This window comes from Anastrepha ludens, chromosome X, assembly GCF_028408465.1.
Source record: "Anastrepha ludens isolate Willacy chromosome X, idAnaLude1.1, whole genome shotgun sequence".
NCBI classification, from domain to species: domain Eukaryota; kingdom Metazoa; phylum Arthropoda; class Insecta; order Diptera; family Tephritidae; genus Anastrepha; species Anastrepha ludens.
In genome coordinates, this window is record NC_071503.1 from 60152499 (window position 1) to 60169933 (window position 17435).

The window sequence follows — 17435 nt, forward strand, 5'->3', positions numbered from 1 at the left end:
GTGGAACCTTCCTTATAAGATTTGACAACACTACAATAAAAATCAACGAAAAAGTATATAAGAATCTGGAAGCATCTTATATGACGCCTATACCCGCCATAATACAAGAATCTCCAATAGAAGAAAAGAGACTTAACCTATTATCTCTAGAGTCACTTCAAGATCTACATTTAAAGAACATAAAAATAATTCATAGAATACGAAGAGAAACATGGGTATCTAATGCTACTATCTTTATTGCTTTTCTTTTTACACTTAGTTTAACACTTTTGGCTATTAGGAAAGCAAAAAATAAAAAATTATTAACCACAGTAATCGTGAATCCCGTACCAGCCCCAAAAGATATTAGTCCAACATCAACAGCAAGATTACATAATCTACCCTACTTTTCGAGCGCTCGTGGACGAACGCATTTAAGGGTGGAAGAGTTAACGGGAGTTATTGCTAAATTAATACTACTTATTTTTTACAAGCTCAACAAACAAATTGTGTCAATTCTGAAGAAATGCTTGCCTGTTGACGGAAGTTGTGTCGATTCTGGGGAATTGTTTACCAGTCGACGGAAGTTATTATTGAATTAATAATAATTAATTCTCACACGCTTAACAATACAAATTGTGCCAATTCTAAGGAATTGGTATTAAAAGCTGGTTGTTGCAAAATAGTTGAAAAATATGAAATAAGAAAAATAAAACAATAAATTGCTGAATTGCACTTTAGCTCTTAAGTTTCATTATTGTAAAATTAATTAATAAGATCAGTTCCAATAAAATGTTCAAATGAAGAACAACATCTTCGGACTGAAGATATTTTATTTTTTTAAATAAAAATTAATCATTGGAATTAACTTGCATAAGAAACGCCTGGTATTAGGGTTTGATTTGTATTTGTGCCAAGGTTTTTCTGTTGATGATCATTATTGCTTTGTTCTTGTACAGCGTGAATTTCTTTTTTGCTTAGTGTTGGATATCTTTGTATTTGGAGTTTTTTGTAGATTTCACAGCCTCTATAATTAGCTGTGTGTTTTTTGCCACAATGAGCACATTTAATTTGGTATGTTTCCACTTTGTTCTTAATTTTACACATATTTGTCTTGTGTTTGCCAGCACATTTTACGCGGACTGGATCTACCATACAGTAATTTTTTGTATGTCCGTATCTCTGACAGTTTGCACATTGAGGAATTGTTCTTTTTTGACGCGGTGGCTCAAAACTAATTTTACAGTGGAGTAGATGAGTTCTACTGTATATGTCTTTATTGTTTTCGATTAATTTTAGTTCAGTCGAAAATAGTGACAGAGGTTGTTTTATTCCTGAAGCGTTTTTAATTTGTATGTTGTGAATATTTGTTGTTTCATGACCTAGATCAAAAAGTTCATTTTTTATGTCTTCGATAGGAGTCGAGTGATGCATCTGTCGTAAAAATACTCTAAACCCTTGTTGCTCTTTTGGTCTAAATGTATAAAATTTTTTTTTTTTTTTTGTTTTAGTAAGTCTATTATTTTTGTATAATGTGCTGTTTCTTTCGGTTGTATTTTAATTACGTTTCGGCTAAGAACTTTTATTTCAAATTTAGTATTTGACATGGAATTTAAAGCATTTGTTAGAGTACATACATTTTCCACATTTTGTACCTACATATATTGGTGGCGGTTTTTGTGCACGCTGCGTACCTGGATCTTTTTCTACTGGGTTGCTTTCTGGCTTATTGATATTTGGTTCTACATCCAAGAGATCGAACCTATTTGATGAAGCTGGATTGCCTAACCAATACTCTTGTAGAGTTGTTTGTGTAGAGCTTTGCATTTTGTTCTTTTGTTTTTTGTTATTATTTGAGAGTTCGAGTTTGTTTGGCGATTGCTTATCGCGGTTTCTCTTTAACTGTGATTGCACAAAGTCTTTTTTGACGTGATAACGTCTTATAATTCGATTTAGCCGGCTGCACGAAAAAATGTGTCGTTACCTTGCTCATTTGTCGTTACCTTGCTCATTAGTGTTACCTTGCTCATTAGTGTTACCTTGCTCATTTGTCGTTACCTTGCTCATTTGTCGTTACCTTGCTCATTGCCGTTACCTTGAATGAACTGCAAGCGAAAGCGCGGAACGAACAAAGCAAACGAACGGCAACGTTCGACATCTTGCTCTCTCCTACTTAAGTGAGCGTATATATGTATGTATATGCGCATATGTACATATATAAATTCACGTATTTGTATTTGCATATGCCTTCTTATGGATTATTATTAATTTGATTTACTTGAAGAATTTAAAATAAAACCAAGCTTGTTAATAATAACTGTTGTTTTAGTTATTATTATTAATTTTTTTATTATATTATATATGAAGGAAAAAATGTATGGTAATATTTACCATATACCTTATAAGATATGTTGTATACTAATATATGTATATAAACATGCATATACATATACGATTTCGCGCAATTTTCAAAAAGAACAAATCTATATGTAAAGATGCATACAAGTCATATGGACATATCAAATATACGAATTCATTCCGTACGCAAGCAAATGTAAGCTAATGTGCTTGAACTGCAAGCGAGAGCGCGGAACGAACGACAAAGAGCACAATCGGCCCCCGCGTTCGGCAACGTTCGACATCTGGCTCTGTCCTACTTGAGTGAGCATAGATTATATATGTATGTATATGCGCATATGTAGGTAAATAAATTCACATATTTGTATTTGCATATTCCTTCTTCCTGCGTGCATGGTAATGAACCATTTCTCTGTTGCGAAAAGGACGATGATAGAAAAAGTAGGAAATGAAAGGGAGTGTTTCGAGTATAAAGTGTCTTGAAAAAGGCAAATCGATGATGGTGCCTCTTAGTGTTGTTGACTTATTAACGTCTGATGCACAATCGAAATTGAAGATATCTTTCATGAATTTGATAAATGTTTCGTCATTTTTCACGTTTGTGTAAATGTAACTTGACCTATTCCATTGCAATTCTAATATATTTACCTCCTCCTCTATATCCATACAAAATATCTATCAAACAAATAAAATTAAAATTTTGTTTTGAAAATTGCAACCATTCCATCAATATTTTCTTATGACGTTGTCACGTTGAACTATCGTCAGTAACCCGACTTTACAGACAACCTCTTTTTTTCGTTTTGTATTTGAATTTTGTATTGTGCGTTACTGGTGATGACGATGCGATCAGTGTAGATGGTGCGCTACATTCAGCACTACGTGTTGCGGTTTGAATGAGAGTTGAAGGTGTATGGATTGGTTCAGGAGAAGTGGATGAAGTTGTTGTTGAACTTAGAGCTGCTGCTGATGTGGTGACAATGGAGTAGTGAGTACCAGTTGCTGTCGTGCATGATGTTACTGCTGTTTCTTGCGGATAGTTGTAGGGCACCAAAGCAGTCTTTATTGCCGGACTCTCCAATTGATGATGATTAGCTGTTGGTGTTTTGCATTGATCACTCCACGATAGCGGTATTGTTGTATCTCTTATTTTAACCATAGTTTCTCTTGTTTCTACATGTACATTATTATCAGAGTAAGTTGAGCACTGATTTGATTTTGTTGTTTACACGGTAGATAGCGGTATACTCCGTTCACGCGGTGGAGTGCGCTCCACTGGCATTCTAATTTTCTTTATATCGTTGTTTTTTTATTTTTATATTGCATGCATATTTCGCATGTTTCGTCCATAAAAGCATATTTCTATTTCAAATGCATGATTGCATATTTTTTGACAAATTTTAAGAAATTTAAATCATTCTTCTAACCAAAGCATAAAGAAAAACAATTCGCAGCTAAACTTTCGTTTAAAGAACAGATCTATAACATTTTATGCGTGAATCTGTTTCAAAATTTATTTATTTGCTTGATCCAATGAGGCGACAAATTTGTTTATAAAAATGAGACTCAAAAATTTTCACGAAATGAGCTTGGCGCAATTATTGGTTACTATGATTTGTGAAGAGAGCACAACGACAAGTGCTATGTGTCACTTGTGTTAGTATGAAATGTATAGTAAACGCAGTAAGTTACATCATATTCTTCTGAGTTATTGCATGTATTTGAAGTAATCGGTTGATTGAAAATTGGGTTAAGATGCCAAAAGATAGAAAAGAAACGCCTGGTGAATTTATTGTGCATATGAAAAAACCAATTTTCCAATGTTTTTCAGTCGGACAAATCAGTCTTATTTTGTTCACATTGCAATTGTTTGGTTTCTGCAAAAAAAAAAATTCAAGCAAACAGCACATTGATTCAGTGAAACACAAGGATGTTCAAGGAAGAAAAAAACAAAATTCTGAACGGGAAATGAGCCAATTGTTAATATCAAATTACACTGTGCTACAAAAAAAAAAACGAAATACACCTGACAAATTACACACTGTAGGTTGTTTATATGATCGAATAATGCATAAAAATATTTTTGTTATATTTTTTGTACCCTCCAATTTTTATTTATTTATAAAAAAACCGTTTTTTCAGACTTTGCGCGGTAATCTACGGATATCTCAGTCATTTTTTCACAGATTTTCAATATTTTATTTGATTAAACCTGGAGAAAGTGCTTTTTTATCATTTAATTTTAACAATTTTTTATTGCATAATTTTACAACAAAATTAAAGATGTTTGTTAATATTCTTTGAGTGCATTTATTAACGAAGAAATTAATGTGTTACTTTCAATAATCGGATTTGCGTAAACTACGCTAGTTTTTCGTTAATAGAAAATATGGGCAATCATGTGTATTGCAGTGTGTACAATGTATTGGTCGTACTTTTTTGTCAACTTTGAAAATTGGGATGAAGTTGGTCTGACTTGGAGTAAAAAGAACAATCATACTGTTTTTAATAGGACTATGAATAAGTTCGTGCGGTTTTACAACAGATGGCGTAACTTGATTATTATTCCATCGATCCACATTTCCAAACATTCATTGGAGAGCTACTGTCGTAAGGCACAAACGTCAGTATAAGTTTTTTATTTGAAGCGTAAACAACAATATTTTTACCACACTTGAAAATGTCGAATTTCGTGCCAAATAATGTGTTTTTGCGGGGAATTCTTCTTCATTATTTTAATATGAAGAAAAAAGCAGCCGAAAGTCATCGTATCTTGGTGGAAGTTTATGGTGAGCATGCTCTATCTGAGCGAACGTGCCAGAAGTGGTTTGCACGCTTTAAAAGTGGTGATTTTGGCTTGGAAGACGAAGAACGCGAGGGTGCGCCGCCAAAGTTCATGGATACCGAATTGGAGGAATTGCTCGATCAAGATCCGGCTCAAACGCAAGAAGAGGTTGCAAAAACTTTGGGAGTTGATCAATCAACCATTTCCAAACGTTTAAAAGCCATGGGAATGATCCGAAAGGTAGGCCATTGGGTGCCGTATGAATTGAAGCCAAGAGACGTTGAACGCCGTTTTATGGCATGCGAACAACTGCTTCAACGGCACAAAAGAAAGGGTTTTTTGCATCGAATTGTGACTGGCGATGAAAAGTGGGTCCATTACGACAATCCAAAACGTCGGGCAACGTATGGATACCCTGGCCATGCTTCAACATCGACGTCGGCGCAGAATATTCATGGCCTGAAGGTTATGCTGTGTATCTGGTGGGACCAGCTGGGTGTTGTGTATTATGAGCTACTGAAACCGAATGAAACGATTACGGGGGATGTCTACCGACGACAATTGATGCGTTTGAGCCGAGCACTGCGAGAAAAACGGCCGCAATACGCCGATAGACACGACAAAGTTATTTTGCAACATGACAATGCTCGGCCACATGTTGCACAAGTGGTCAAAACATACTTAGAAACGCTCAAATGGGATGTCCTACCCCACCCGCCGTATAGTCCAGACCTTGCGCCATCCGATTACTATCTCTTCCGATCGATGCAACATGGCCTGGCTGACCAGCACTTCCGTAATTACGATGAAGTCAAAAAATGGATCGATTCGTGGATTGCGGCAAAACCGACCGAATTTTTCACAAAGGGAATCCGTGAATTGCCAGAAAGATGGGAATAGTAGTAAGCGATGGACAATATTTTGAATATTAAATTTGTAACCATTTTACGTCAATAAAGTTTCAAATTTCGAAAAAAAACGCACGAACTTATTCATAGTTCTATTATATAAATTTTTTTGTTGATTTTACATACCTAAATTTTTCTAAAAATGTTTACCCGACCTTCGAAGAATCGCTCGTTTCGCGTTTGAGCGACCAACAGTAATCCGCCAACATATGTATTTTGTTTTTTTCGAGGAAACGTTTTTCAATTGACGCAATTTCTTGATGAAACCTTTCCCCTTGTTCATCGCTGAATTTTCCAAGGTTCTCCGGAAAGAAGTCTAAATGTGAGTGCAAAAAGTGAATTTTGATAGACATTCTACATCCCATGCCTCCGTAGGCCCGTAAAAATTCATCCACGACTGCAACGTAGTTGTCACTTCTTTTTTTTCCCAAAAAGTTTTCACAAAGAGAAATGAAACTCATCCATGCTCTTCTTTCCACCGGATTCAGTTTCTCAGTGAAATTTCCATCCTTCATGATTTTGCGAATTTGCGGTCCAACGAATATCCTTGCACAATAACGGAAAATTTTTTATACAATAATACAATAGGTTAAATTTCCTAGGAATATGCACATCAATTTTCTAATAATTAAAAAATTGTTTTTATTTCAGACGATTACTTGCTACTTTCATTTTATTTGAAATGTAATACCTTCTTTAATTTTGGCATCACTCAGCTTAGGGAAAGTCGTTTTTAAGTGTGAAAAAGCTTCACTGTCTTTATCTAGACGTTTCACAAACTGCTTCATGTAGCCGAGTTTCAAGTGCAATGGCGGTAATATGATTTTATCAGCTTTTACTAATTGAATGTTAACAACATTGTTTTTTCCGATTTTGAAAAACTTTCGCAATGGCCACTCTTTTCGATCATAGTGATTGCTTGCACGACTATCCCATTCACAAAAATAACAGGGATATTTGGTGTAACCTCCTTGCATTCCGAAAAGAAGAGAATAAGGATCTTTGCCAAAGTTTCGTATGTCTCTTTCATATCAGTAGCATATGCCGAAGGCACGGATGGCAACTCGTTGTCGTTGTGTAATAACACAGCTTTTAAACCTGACAAAAAGCATACATCAAATTCAGGACTTTCTTTTTTAAAGCGTAAAATCGATGAAATACTCACTTTTGCACGATCCATCGATGAATAATCGCCAATTTTTCGATTGATGTTCCGTGTTAAAGCATTGAAACAATTTTTCAACATCTTTACAATAAGCAAGGTTTTGGTATTCGCCATCAATTTCAAAATTGTTATTGAAAATAGTCCGCTCAGAGTTTTTCCTTGTTAATGTTATTTTGAAATCATTTTCTACAGGATTCCATTGTTTTAATCGTGATGCCAAAACCTCAGCATGTCTGTATGAGAGTTCTAGATCACGTACTAAATCGTTCATATCTGAATTCGAAACAAAATGCCCCTCTTTTGATTCTAACGCAGCTGTGATAAAAGGTTCATCACTATGTGAACTATTAGATGAACTGTTATCACCGCTTCTTGAATCAGCTATTTTTTGTACTTCAGTTAGCTTGTTTTCATTTTCTCTTAAAGATGGTTTCGTAGCAGTTAGCACTTCGGGATACTTTATACTGTTACGTGTTTTGAAGCGCTGACCTTGGAGGTTGGTTTGGCAAAAGTAGCAGTCTTCTGGTCTGTGAATGACTTGATGATGCCAAACCATTGGGCTCGAAAATGGCAAACGATCTTGAAAACACTGACTAGATTTCCACTTTTTTAGTGATATGGAGCACGTGGAACATATATATTCTGGTTCATACCAGCGACTTTCACTATAATTGCGCTCAAAGTGAAGATTGTATGCTTCAACCACGATAGTATTTGTTTTTAATTCACGGCGATGTTGTTTATCAACAAATAAACCGCAAACGTAGCAGAAATTATTGCGTTTGTCACACATCTTTAACTAACTTATAAACAATTTTAACAAAAAAACACACTTGAGAAAAACCTGATTTTGGAAGGAGATAAAAAGGCACTGCCAACCAAAGACTGGTCTAATAGCTGTTTCAGACTAAGGTGCGTAACATGAATATTTAATCTTTACTCCAAAAATATGTAGGTACTCTGTAAAAATAAATGAATATATGGAATAATACCGTTATTCTTCTTAGTATCAATAAACAACAACTTTTCATCGTGGTGTTTTTGTGTTTGTTTGTACCGTTACTTTGAGCACGAGTCACAGCAATTCGTTACTACTTTTGCCGTTTCATAACTATAGAACGCATTACGAATTGAAGCTTTAAAGTGCATTTATGTGTTCGCTGAGTACAACTTTTAATTTAAATCGTTTTTTAAGTAAATAAATATCAATATGCCACGCGGTTCAAAACTTACCGAATTAGAGAGAGGTAAAATTACTGCGTGGGAGGAGGAGGGTCTCTGCGCCTCAGAAATCGCGCGAAAATTATGTCGCAAAATTATGTAGAAACACGTAAACCTTTCATTTGTAATTTATGATAAATTGTCATTGTCAAACATTTATTGTCAATACATAAAGAATGCTGTGATTTTTCCAAATAAATAATCATTAAAGACAAAAACTAAAATTATGCAATAAAAAATTGTTAAAGTTAAAAAAATTATAAAAAAAGCACTTTCTCCAGGTTTAATCAAATAAAATATTGAAAATCGGTGAAAAAATGACTAAGATATCCGTAGATTACCGCGCAAAGTCTGATAAACGGTTTTTTATAAATAAATAAAAATTGGAGGGTACAAAAAATATAACAAAAATATTTTTATGCATTATTCGACCATATAAACAACCTACAGTGTGTAATTTATCAGGTGTATTTTCAGTGTTGCACGGTGTTATCAACAGAACTCAAGACCTCATTGAATTCTCTTAAAGCGCCGGCAATAGGAGCATTACGCGCATAATTCGTGTTAAGAAATTTAAGATGAAATTGATAAGTATTGCGTAACGATCTAGTAAGAATATGAAAATAAATGCAACGTCATAGGGATGAACAGTTCACTTCTCCTTTAATTACACTAAAAACAAAAGACAGTGAGAGTATAGACCTTCTACTCTCTAGAGACTTTAAGCTAATTAAAATCAAACGGGAATGATAGGAAGGGATAGGATTTGAGAATTTTAACGACCTGAGAGCATATTTAAGGAACACCTTCTGTACACGTTCATTTCTCTCAATAGCAAACGGTGGCGAGGCCTCCAGATAAAGGTTTCATATTCTAATCTAGAGCGAACAAAGGAAGTAAAAATAATTTGTGAGTGTAAGGGTCTGAGAACATCGAGCTGTTACACCGTATAAAACCTAAGACTGAGTAAGAAGTGGACACAATAAAGTAAATGTGACTGTTGAAAAAAAAAAGTGAGTCAAAGATCAATATTTTCAAATCATCGGCATACAAAAGAAAGCTGGCAAATGAAAAACAGGTACAAATATCATTAATAAATAGAACGAAGAGAAAAGGCCCTCAAAATCTGCCTTGTGGCACCCCTGAAGATGCAAGTAAAGGTTCCGAACATTCACCCTCAATCGTTATCACACATCGTATATCGGATAAATAAGATTTCAACCATTGAAAGAAAACATAATGGAAACCAAGCGAGGCTAATTTACGTAATAGAATCGTATGAGAAACTCTATCAAATGCTTTAGAAAAGTCCGTGTAAACACAATCGACTTGAAAACCTTCAGCAAAAGTTCCAAAGCAGTATTCACCAAAAGCAGCCAGGTTGGAAACTGTAGACCTACCCGAGATAAATCCATGCTGATTGGGCGAGATTAAGCTCTTAGATGCAAAGTACATTTTTTCTTTTACAATTCTTTCGAAAAGTTTAGAAATAATAGAAAGCTTCGAGATCGCCTATAGTTGCACACATCATTATTTTTGCCACTCTTGAAAGTACGGGTGAAAGTTGGGATTTTCCAATCGTTGACAAAAACTCCCGTAAATAAAGATTTATTAAAAACGAATTTGAGAGGAAGGACAATAGCCGGTTTTTAAGAAAAATTACGGACAGCCCATCCTTATCAGTTTGCGAAGAAGATTCCCAATGTCCCAAAATCCCATTCCCAATGTCCAGAGAAACAAGGTTTAAATAGCCAAAGTTCAAAGATGAAAGTGGATTATCATGGCAAGGAGAAAACGAGAACGTATCATCACTAGAGAAATTAGATTTGAAAAAATCGGCAAACAGGAGTAGACGCTGATTCGTCATTAAAACGAACCGCAGAAGGGACTCCAGCGCTTGACTTTTTAGATTTAACAAATCGCCAAAAGGCGTTAGGATTAGAATTAATATCCTCTTCAATCAGAAGAATATAGTTCCTGTATACAAATTTATTGAAACAGTTAAATTTTTTTAAGGAAAACTTGTAATTTATAAAGACATATTCATTCTTAGATTCTAAAAATTGCTTGTTCCGCTTATTTTTAAGTTTTTTAAGTTGATAAGTGTACCATGCAAGTTTAAAAGGTTGTTTTTTACATTGTGGTGCATCTATAATATAAAAATGAATCGAAAAATGTGTTGGTAAGCTCATAACTCAACAATGATTGGACCAATCTTAACAATTCTTTTTTCGAAATGTTCCATGAAGTCCAAGAATGGTTTGTACGCCGAGAAAAATTCGAATAATTTCCGGGATAACCCTAAAACAGCCCTTTTCCTTTTTCCATACAAATATTGCGCGTTCGTGTGTGTGTGTTCGCGTTAGAGGATCTAATATTAATTAATGCAAGAATATTATGCATTTGTTTTAGTTTCAGAACGATTTAAGGAATGAAATAGTTAAGTAAATTCTAAGAATAATCATGCAGGGCTGAACAAATCCAAACATATTTTAAGAATACCAAAAGATAAACATATGTATATATTTGAAGAATAACAAAAAACAAACATTATTAATTAATCTAGAAAGCCCTTGTTTCTCACATGGTCAATTGTATGTTGCCTGTTCCTGTCTTGGGATACCATCAGATTTGTATATTCACCAGGTAATCAAACAAAAACCATTGTATATAATAAAGCATTACAATAAAAATTAAACAGATCTTTGTTAATAATTATGATTCACTTGATTTACAATAAAGCGATTAGTGTAAATACTTATATACGTTTTATTTCATTATTCTTTCGGTTATTAACCCAATGTTAATAATAATAATAATAAATAAATAATTATCTCTATGTTTTGTCATTGAAGCACCCACTTTATAAGTATTTGTCTCCTTTAGGTTCCCACTATCTCTTTAGATTAATTTTCAATCAGATTTGATCCTTAAGTTCGCCTCTTAGTTTGAAGCCCCCTGGCAAACATCCCAGTCGGGGTTTTTAGTGGGTCACAAATGGGTGGCCAAAGTTCGTGGAAGCGAAGATACTTAGGTCCCCCGAGCTGACCCTTTTCTTTAATTCTCCTGAGCAGAACCGTCACCATGATGATAGACGGGTGTGTGAGGGTCAGCAGAGTAAAAACGTCTTAACGTCGAAATATAAACTGCCACATTCAAAATCTATTTGACAGAACGAAGTCTATCGGTCCGCTAGTATTTCATAAAAATTTTGAGCAACTGCGCTTTAAAGGTAGAATAGCACTCAAAAATATCTAGAAAGCAAATATTCCCAATTCTTCTTCTTAATTGGCGCTATAACCGCTTACGCGATTTTGGCCGAGTTTAACAAACCGCGCCAGTCGTTTCTTTCTCGTGCTAACCGGCGCCAGTTGGACACACCAAGTGAAGCCAAGTCCTTCTCCACTTGATCTTTCCAACGCAGAGGAGGCCGCCCTCTTCCTCTGCTGCCACCAGCTGGTACCGCATCGAATACTTTCAAAGCCGGAGCGTTTGTATCCATTCGGACGACATGACCCAGCCAACGTAGCCGCTGGATCTTTATTCGCTGCGCTACGTCTATGTCGTCGTAAAGCTCATACAGCTCATCATTCCATTGCCTGCGATATTCGCCGTTGCCAACGTGCAAAGGTCCAAAAATTTTACGCAGAATCTTTCTCTCAAACACTCCAAGCGTCGCTTCATCGGATGTTGTCATCGTCCAAGCTTCTGCGCCATACGTTAAGACGGGCATGATGAGAGTCTTGTAGAGTGTTAGTTTTGTTCGTCGAGAGAGGACTTTACTACTCAATTGCCTTCTTAGGCCAAAGTAGCACTTGTTGGCAAGAGAGATTCTACGTTGGATTTCAAGGCTGACATTGTTATCGGTGTTAATGCTGGTTCCTAAATAGATGAAGTCTTTTACAACCTCGAAATTATAACTGTCTACAGTGACGTGGGTTCCGATACGCGAGTGCGCCGACTGTTTGTTTGAAGACAGGAGGTACTTCGTTTTATCCTCGTTCACCACCAGACCCATTCGCTTTGCCTCTTTATCCAGTTTGGAGAAGGCAGAACTAGCAGCGCGGTTGTTAAGGCCGATGATGTCAATATCATCGGCATACGCCAACAATTGTACGCTCTTATAAAATATTGTACCTGAGTGATTAAGTTCTGCGGCTCGTACGATGCTCTCCAACATCAGGTTAAAGAAGTCACACGACAGCGAGTCACTATGTCTGAAACCTCGTTTGGTATCAAACGGCTCGGAAAGGTCCTTCCCAATTCTGACGGCACTGCTGGTGTTGAGCAACGTCATCTTACATAGCCGTATTAGTTTTGCGGGGATACCAAATTCAGACATAGCGGCAAATAGGTAACTCCTTTCCGTACTGTCGAATGCAGCTTTGAAGTCGACGAAAAGATGGTGTGTGTCGATTCTCCTTTCATGGGTCTTTTCCAAGATTTGGCGTATTGAGAATATTTGGTCGATGGTGCACTTTCCAGGTCTGAAGCCACACTGATAAGGTCCAATCAGTTGGTTGACGGTGGGCTTCAGCCTTTCACACAATACGCTCGCTAGAACCTTATAGGCGATATTTAGAAGACAAATCCCGCGGTAATTGGCACAAATTTCAGGATCGCCCTTCTTATGGATTCGGCAGAGCACACTTAAATTCCAATCGGCAGGTATGCTTTCATCCGACCATATTTTGCATAGGAGCTGATGCATGCACCTTACCAGCTCCTCATCGCCATGTTTGAATAGCTCAGCCGGCAGTCCGTCGGCGCCCGCGGCTTTGTTGTTCTTTAGCCGCGTTATCGCTATTCACACCTCGTCATGATCGGGTAGCGGAACGACAATTCCGTCGTCAACGATTGGGGTATCGGGATCTTCACTTTCTCGGTGACATGCGCAGCTGTCACTGTTTAATAGGTTCCTCCATAATTTAAGATTGCTCCGTACGTCAGTCACCAGTTCGCCGTCTTTGTTCTTACAGGAAAACGCCCCGGTCTTAAAACCTACTGTAAGCCGCCGAACTTTCTGGTAGAATTTTCGGGCGTTGTTCCTGTTGGCCAGCATCTCAAGCTCTTCGCACTCACGTATTTCGGCCTCTCGTTTCTTTTTTCGGATAATACGTCTCTCTTCCTTTTTCAGCTCTCTGTAGCGATCCCACATGGCTCGCGTTGCGCCCGATCGCAGCGTGGCTCTATAGGCGGCATCCTTTCTTTCTGCGGCAGCATGACATTCCTCGTCGTACCAATTGTTTTTTCGGGCTCGCCGGAATCCGATTTCTTCTTCGGCGGCGGTACGTAGGGAACGAGAAATGTTGCTCCATTGCTCGCGCATGCCGATTTGTTGGGCAGTGCTTTCGGAGAGCAGGAGTGAGAGTCGAGTGGCGAATCTTCTGGCTGTCTGTTGTGATTGCAGCTTTTCGATGTCGAACATTCTTTGCGTAGGTAGATGCACGTTTTTTGCTGCACAGAGGCGTGTGCGCAGTTTGGCTGCAACAAGGTAGAGATCCGAGTCGATGTTGGGTCCTCGGATCGTACGTACATCTAATACACTAGAAGCGTGTCTTCCATCTATCACAACATGATCGATCTGGTTTCGTGTTTTTCGATCAGGAGACAGCCAGGTAGCTTGGTGTATCTTTTTATGCTGGAATCTGGTGCTACAGACTACCATGTTTCGGGCCCCGGCGAAGTCGATCAGCCTCTGTCCGTTGCCTGAAGTTTCGTTGTGCAGGCTGAATTTTCCGACTGTGGGACCAAAAATTCCCTCCTTGCCCACCCTGGCGTTGAAGTCGCCAAGCACGATTTTTATGTCGTGGCGGGGGCAGCGCTCATAGGAACGTTCCAGGCTCTCATAGAAGGAGTCTTTGGTCGCATCGTCCTTCTCTTCCGTCGGGGCGTGGGTGCAAATTAGCGATATGATGAAAAAACGGGCTTTGATGCGGATTGTTGCGAGACGCTCGTCCACCGGAGTGAACGACAGTACTTGGCGACGAAGTCTCTCTCCCACAACAAATCCGACACCGAATTTGCGCTCCTTTACATGGCAGCTGTAGTAGACGTCGCAAGGTCCTATGGTTTTCTTTCCTTGCCCCGTCCATCGCATCTCTTGGATGGCAGTGATGTCAGCCTTTACTCTCACGAGGGCATCAACCAGCCGGGCAGAGGCACCTTCCCCATTAAGGGACCGGACATTCCAGGTGCATGCCCTCAAATCATAATCCTTAGTTCGTTTGCAGGGGTCGTCATCAGTATAGGGAGGTCTCATCCGAGGCTTTTTTACACTTTTCATTGGGGGCGATTTTTAAGTGGCGGGTCCCAAACCCAACGCACAACCAGCTATCCTGGAATGTTTCGCCTTCTCACGTTAGCTACCCAGAGGATACGTGGGCTAATCCCGGCCGTTGTGAGCTGCTTGAACCATATGCAGAAGAATTGTCCTGGCCATTCCCAAGTGAATGGCGATCAGTAACTTTCCTTATTGCGTGGACTTCTACACATGGAACCATCCTCCCAATTGATGTCATGTAAATCGCTGTTTAACCTAGAAAAGTCACAAGAGGAGAAACTGAAAGCTATTGTCTCGTCTTGTTTACTACTCGCAAACTCGTAAAACTCAACGTTAAGCATTAAAGTGACATGATGTATATCAGCAGGCGAGAAGGATGAGAAGCATTCAGAGATAGAACTATTAATATTAGCGCTGACGAATATGAGATCAAGAAATCCATTAAGCTCGTTTTCAAAAGAACTAATTTGTACTAAATCAAGGCTCAAAAGATTATCAATTACATATGATTCTAGTGATGATGTGACATTAGTTGGGATTAGACTGTGCTCACAGAAATTAATAGACCAAGAAACTTCGGAAAATTAAAATCCCCAAAAACACTAATATGGTTATCATCCACCTTATTTAGAACTAGGGAAACAATGTTGTCCGTATGCGACTTGTAAAGATCAAAATTACTATTAGGCGGTATGTAAGATACAAGTAAGTATAAGTAAGGTCAAGAATGGGATCCTCATTTAAAAGCGAGACATGAAATGCTTGCAGCTAACGCTGCACTGCAATGAGAATTCCACCCCCTAAAAGCAACCCGTACTTTCTACATTTCCGCCTTTTCGAAAAACATTATATAAGTTTGAGTCGAAGTATTCATCGTCAAAAAAGTTAGCATTGTGCCAGGTTTCAACAAAAATGATGACGTCAAAATCTAAATGAGAACCACGGGTGCGAATTGTCTCCGACTTAGTACGAATGCCACCCATATTCTGAAAATAAATGTTTAAATGATTTAGTGATGCACAAGTACTATCGCAATTAGCTTAATTATTTTGGCTGGACGATCTTGCTTTTTGAAAAAAATTCAAAGGATGGACCTTGACGTCAGCAGGCCAAACGGACGGTTATAGAACTTGGTCAAACAATGATGGCGGAACCCCTAGCTTAAAATTAATTTTCCTTAAACTTTGGATATCAGTATCCTTTTTTATCAGCTTTAAACATAGAATATGGTTTTTATCGATATTTGCATTTTTAGCAACATAAGAAATTATATTATCCTCAGTTACAGAAGGTTTAAAGGACGCAAGATGATACCTCTTATTCGTAGCTACTATATCAATCTCAGTACTTGAATTAAGACCAATAACTACATCCCGAGACCTTTTATTAGCTTTACGCATTCGCCCTTGAATAGTTGTCCACGAAGTTTGAGTATGCATTTGTTCGCTAGGTACGGGAACAATGCTTTGTTTGGCTCCCGCAGTCGACATGTTGATGTGAGCAGCCACAGCATCAGCATTAGTTGAAGAAGCAGAGAGAGTAGGCGGCGTTGAAATGTTGATATTAGCAGCGGCAGCAGCAGAATAACTGAGTGAAGCAGTGGGTGCAGAAGTCGGCGTCAATACACTAACAGTAGGTGCAGAAGCAGTGGGCGCAGAAGTCGGCGTCAATACACGAACAGAGGCTGATGGTCCTCTTAATGGCTCTGCCGTTATCTTGGCCTCTCTTAACACACCAGCGGCAGCATAAGTATTACTGTCATTTAAACCACTTGTTGCCTGAGAGGGCAAGATAGCATTCGCTTTTACAGCAGATGTAAGAGAGTTAGTTTGATGTTTTGTTTTAATTTTGGCCCTTTTAGCTTTGTTCACCTAACAATCACATGCATGCAACTCCGTGTCCCCAGGGGGCGGATAGGGGAACGCTCAGCAGATATGCAGGGTAGGTGGGAAATAAAATACCACTCGCGGACCAAAACAGGCAATTCAAAAATTCTAGAAGTGTCTGACTCATATTGAGCGGCTCTCTGGTCAGCCTCTGTTCACCACGTAAGGAGCGGCTGTACTAATCGCTAAACGCGAAAAACGGTTGGGGCTTTGAATCTCTGTTACGTGAGTATGCGGAGTGAAATCTTGCAAAAATGGCTTTCAGAAGGGTTCATAGCCTCCTCCGCCCCTTTCAAACATGGCAGGTCTCACAAAGCGCTCAAAGCGCGTAGTCTTCAGTGACCACGTAGGTTGGGTTGAGATGGCTCCCCATTAATTCCGGCTTGAAGTCTGACTCTGAACTCTGGACCCCATAAGGGCCAAAGTCAACCCTCGCATGACCTCCCTGTTTATATAGATAACTATGAGACTTACGGTAACTACGTACACGCGCGGAGATAGCGGTTGTGAGTTGGCATATAGCATGAACAAATTTATTACAAACAAAAACTCAAAAACCATCAATGATGGGACGCATGTACCTGATATAAACAGAAATGTTCACTCGCCGACAGGTGAAGCTGCAAACGCATTTAAGAGGAGCTCTGTGATTAGACGGTTTCCTCCATACAATGGAGAATGAAACACCCATGCCCACCGGTAGCCAGAGTCGCGGAAACAGAATAGCAGCGCAATCAAGTAGTATCATCGGTGTCTTGGTCGGGACGCCAAAATCGCATCTCGGCAAAAATGATTCTACAGAATAGCCACAATAACATGCGTATTACTGCCATAATATTTTCAAACTCAG

At 38.3% G+C, this 17435-nt stretch overlaps 1 protein-coding gene across 1 annotated transcript in view; it reads right to left on the reverse strand.

Moving 5' to 3' along the window:
- Positions 1–8889: 8889 nt before the first annotated feature.
- The window catches only part of LOC128870118 (uncharacterized), a 39770-nt gene continuing 31224 nt past the window's right edge, over positions 8890–17435 (reverse strand). The window contains exons 7-8 of the mRNA XM_054112722.1: positions 16014–16477; positions 8890–9022 (exon numbers count right to left, since the gene is read on the reverse strand). Of these exons, the coding sequence (XP_053968697.1) occupies positions 8890–9022; positions 16014–16477 (597 nt within the window). The remainder of the gene's footprint in view (positions 9023–16013; positions 16478–17435) is intronic.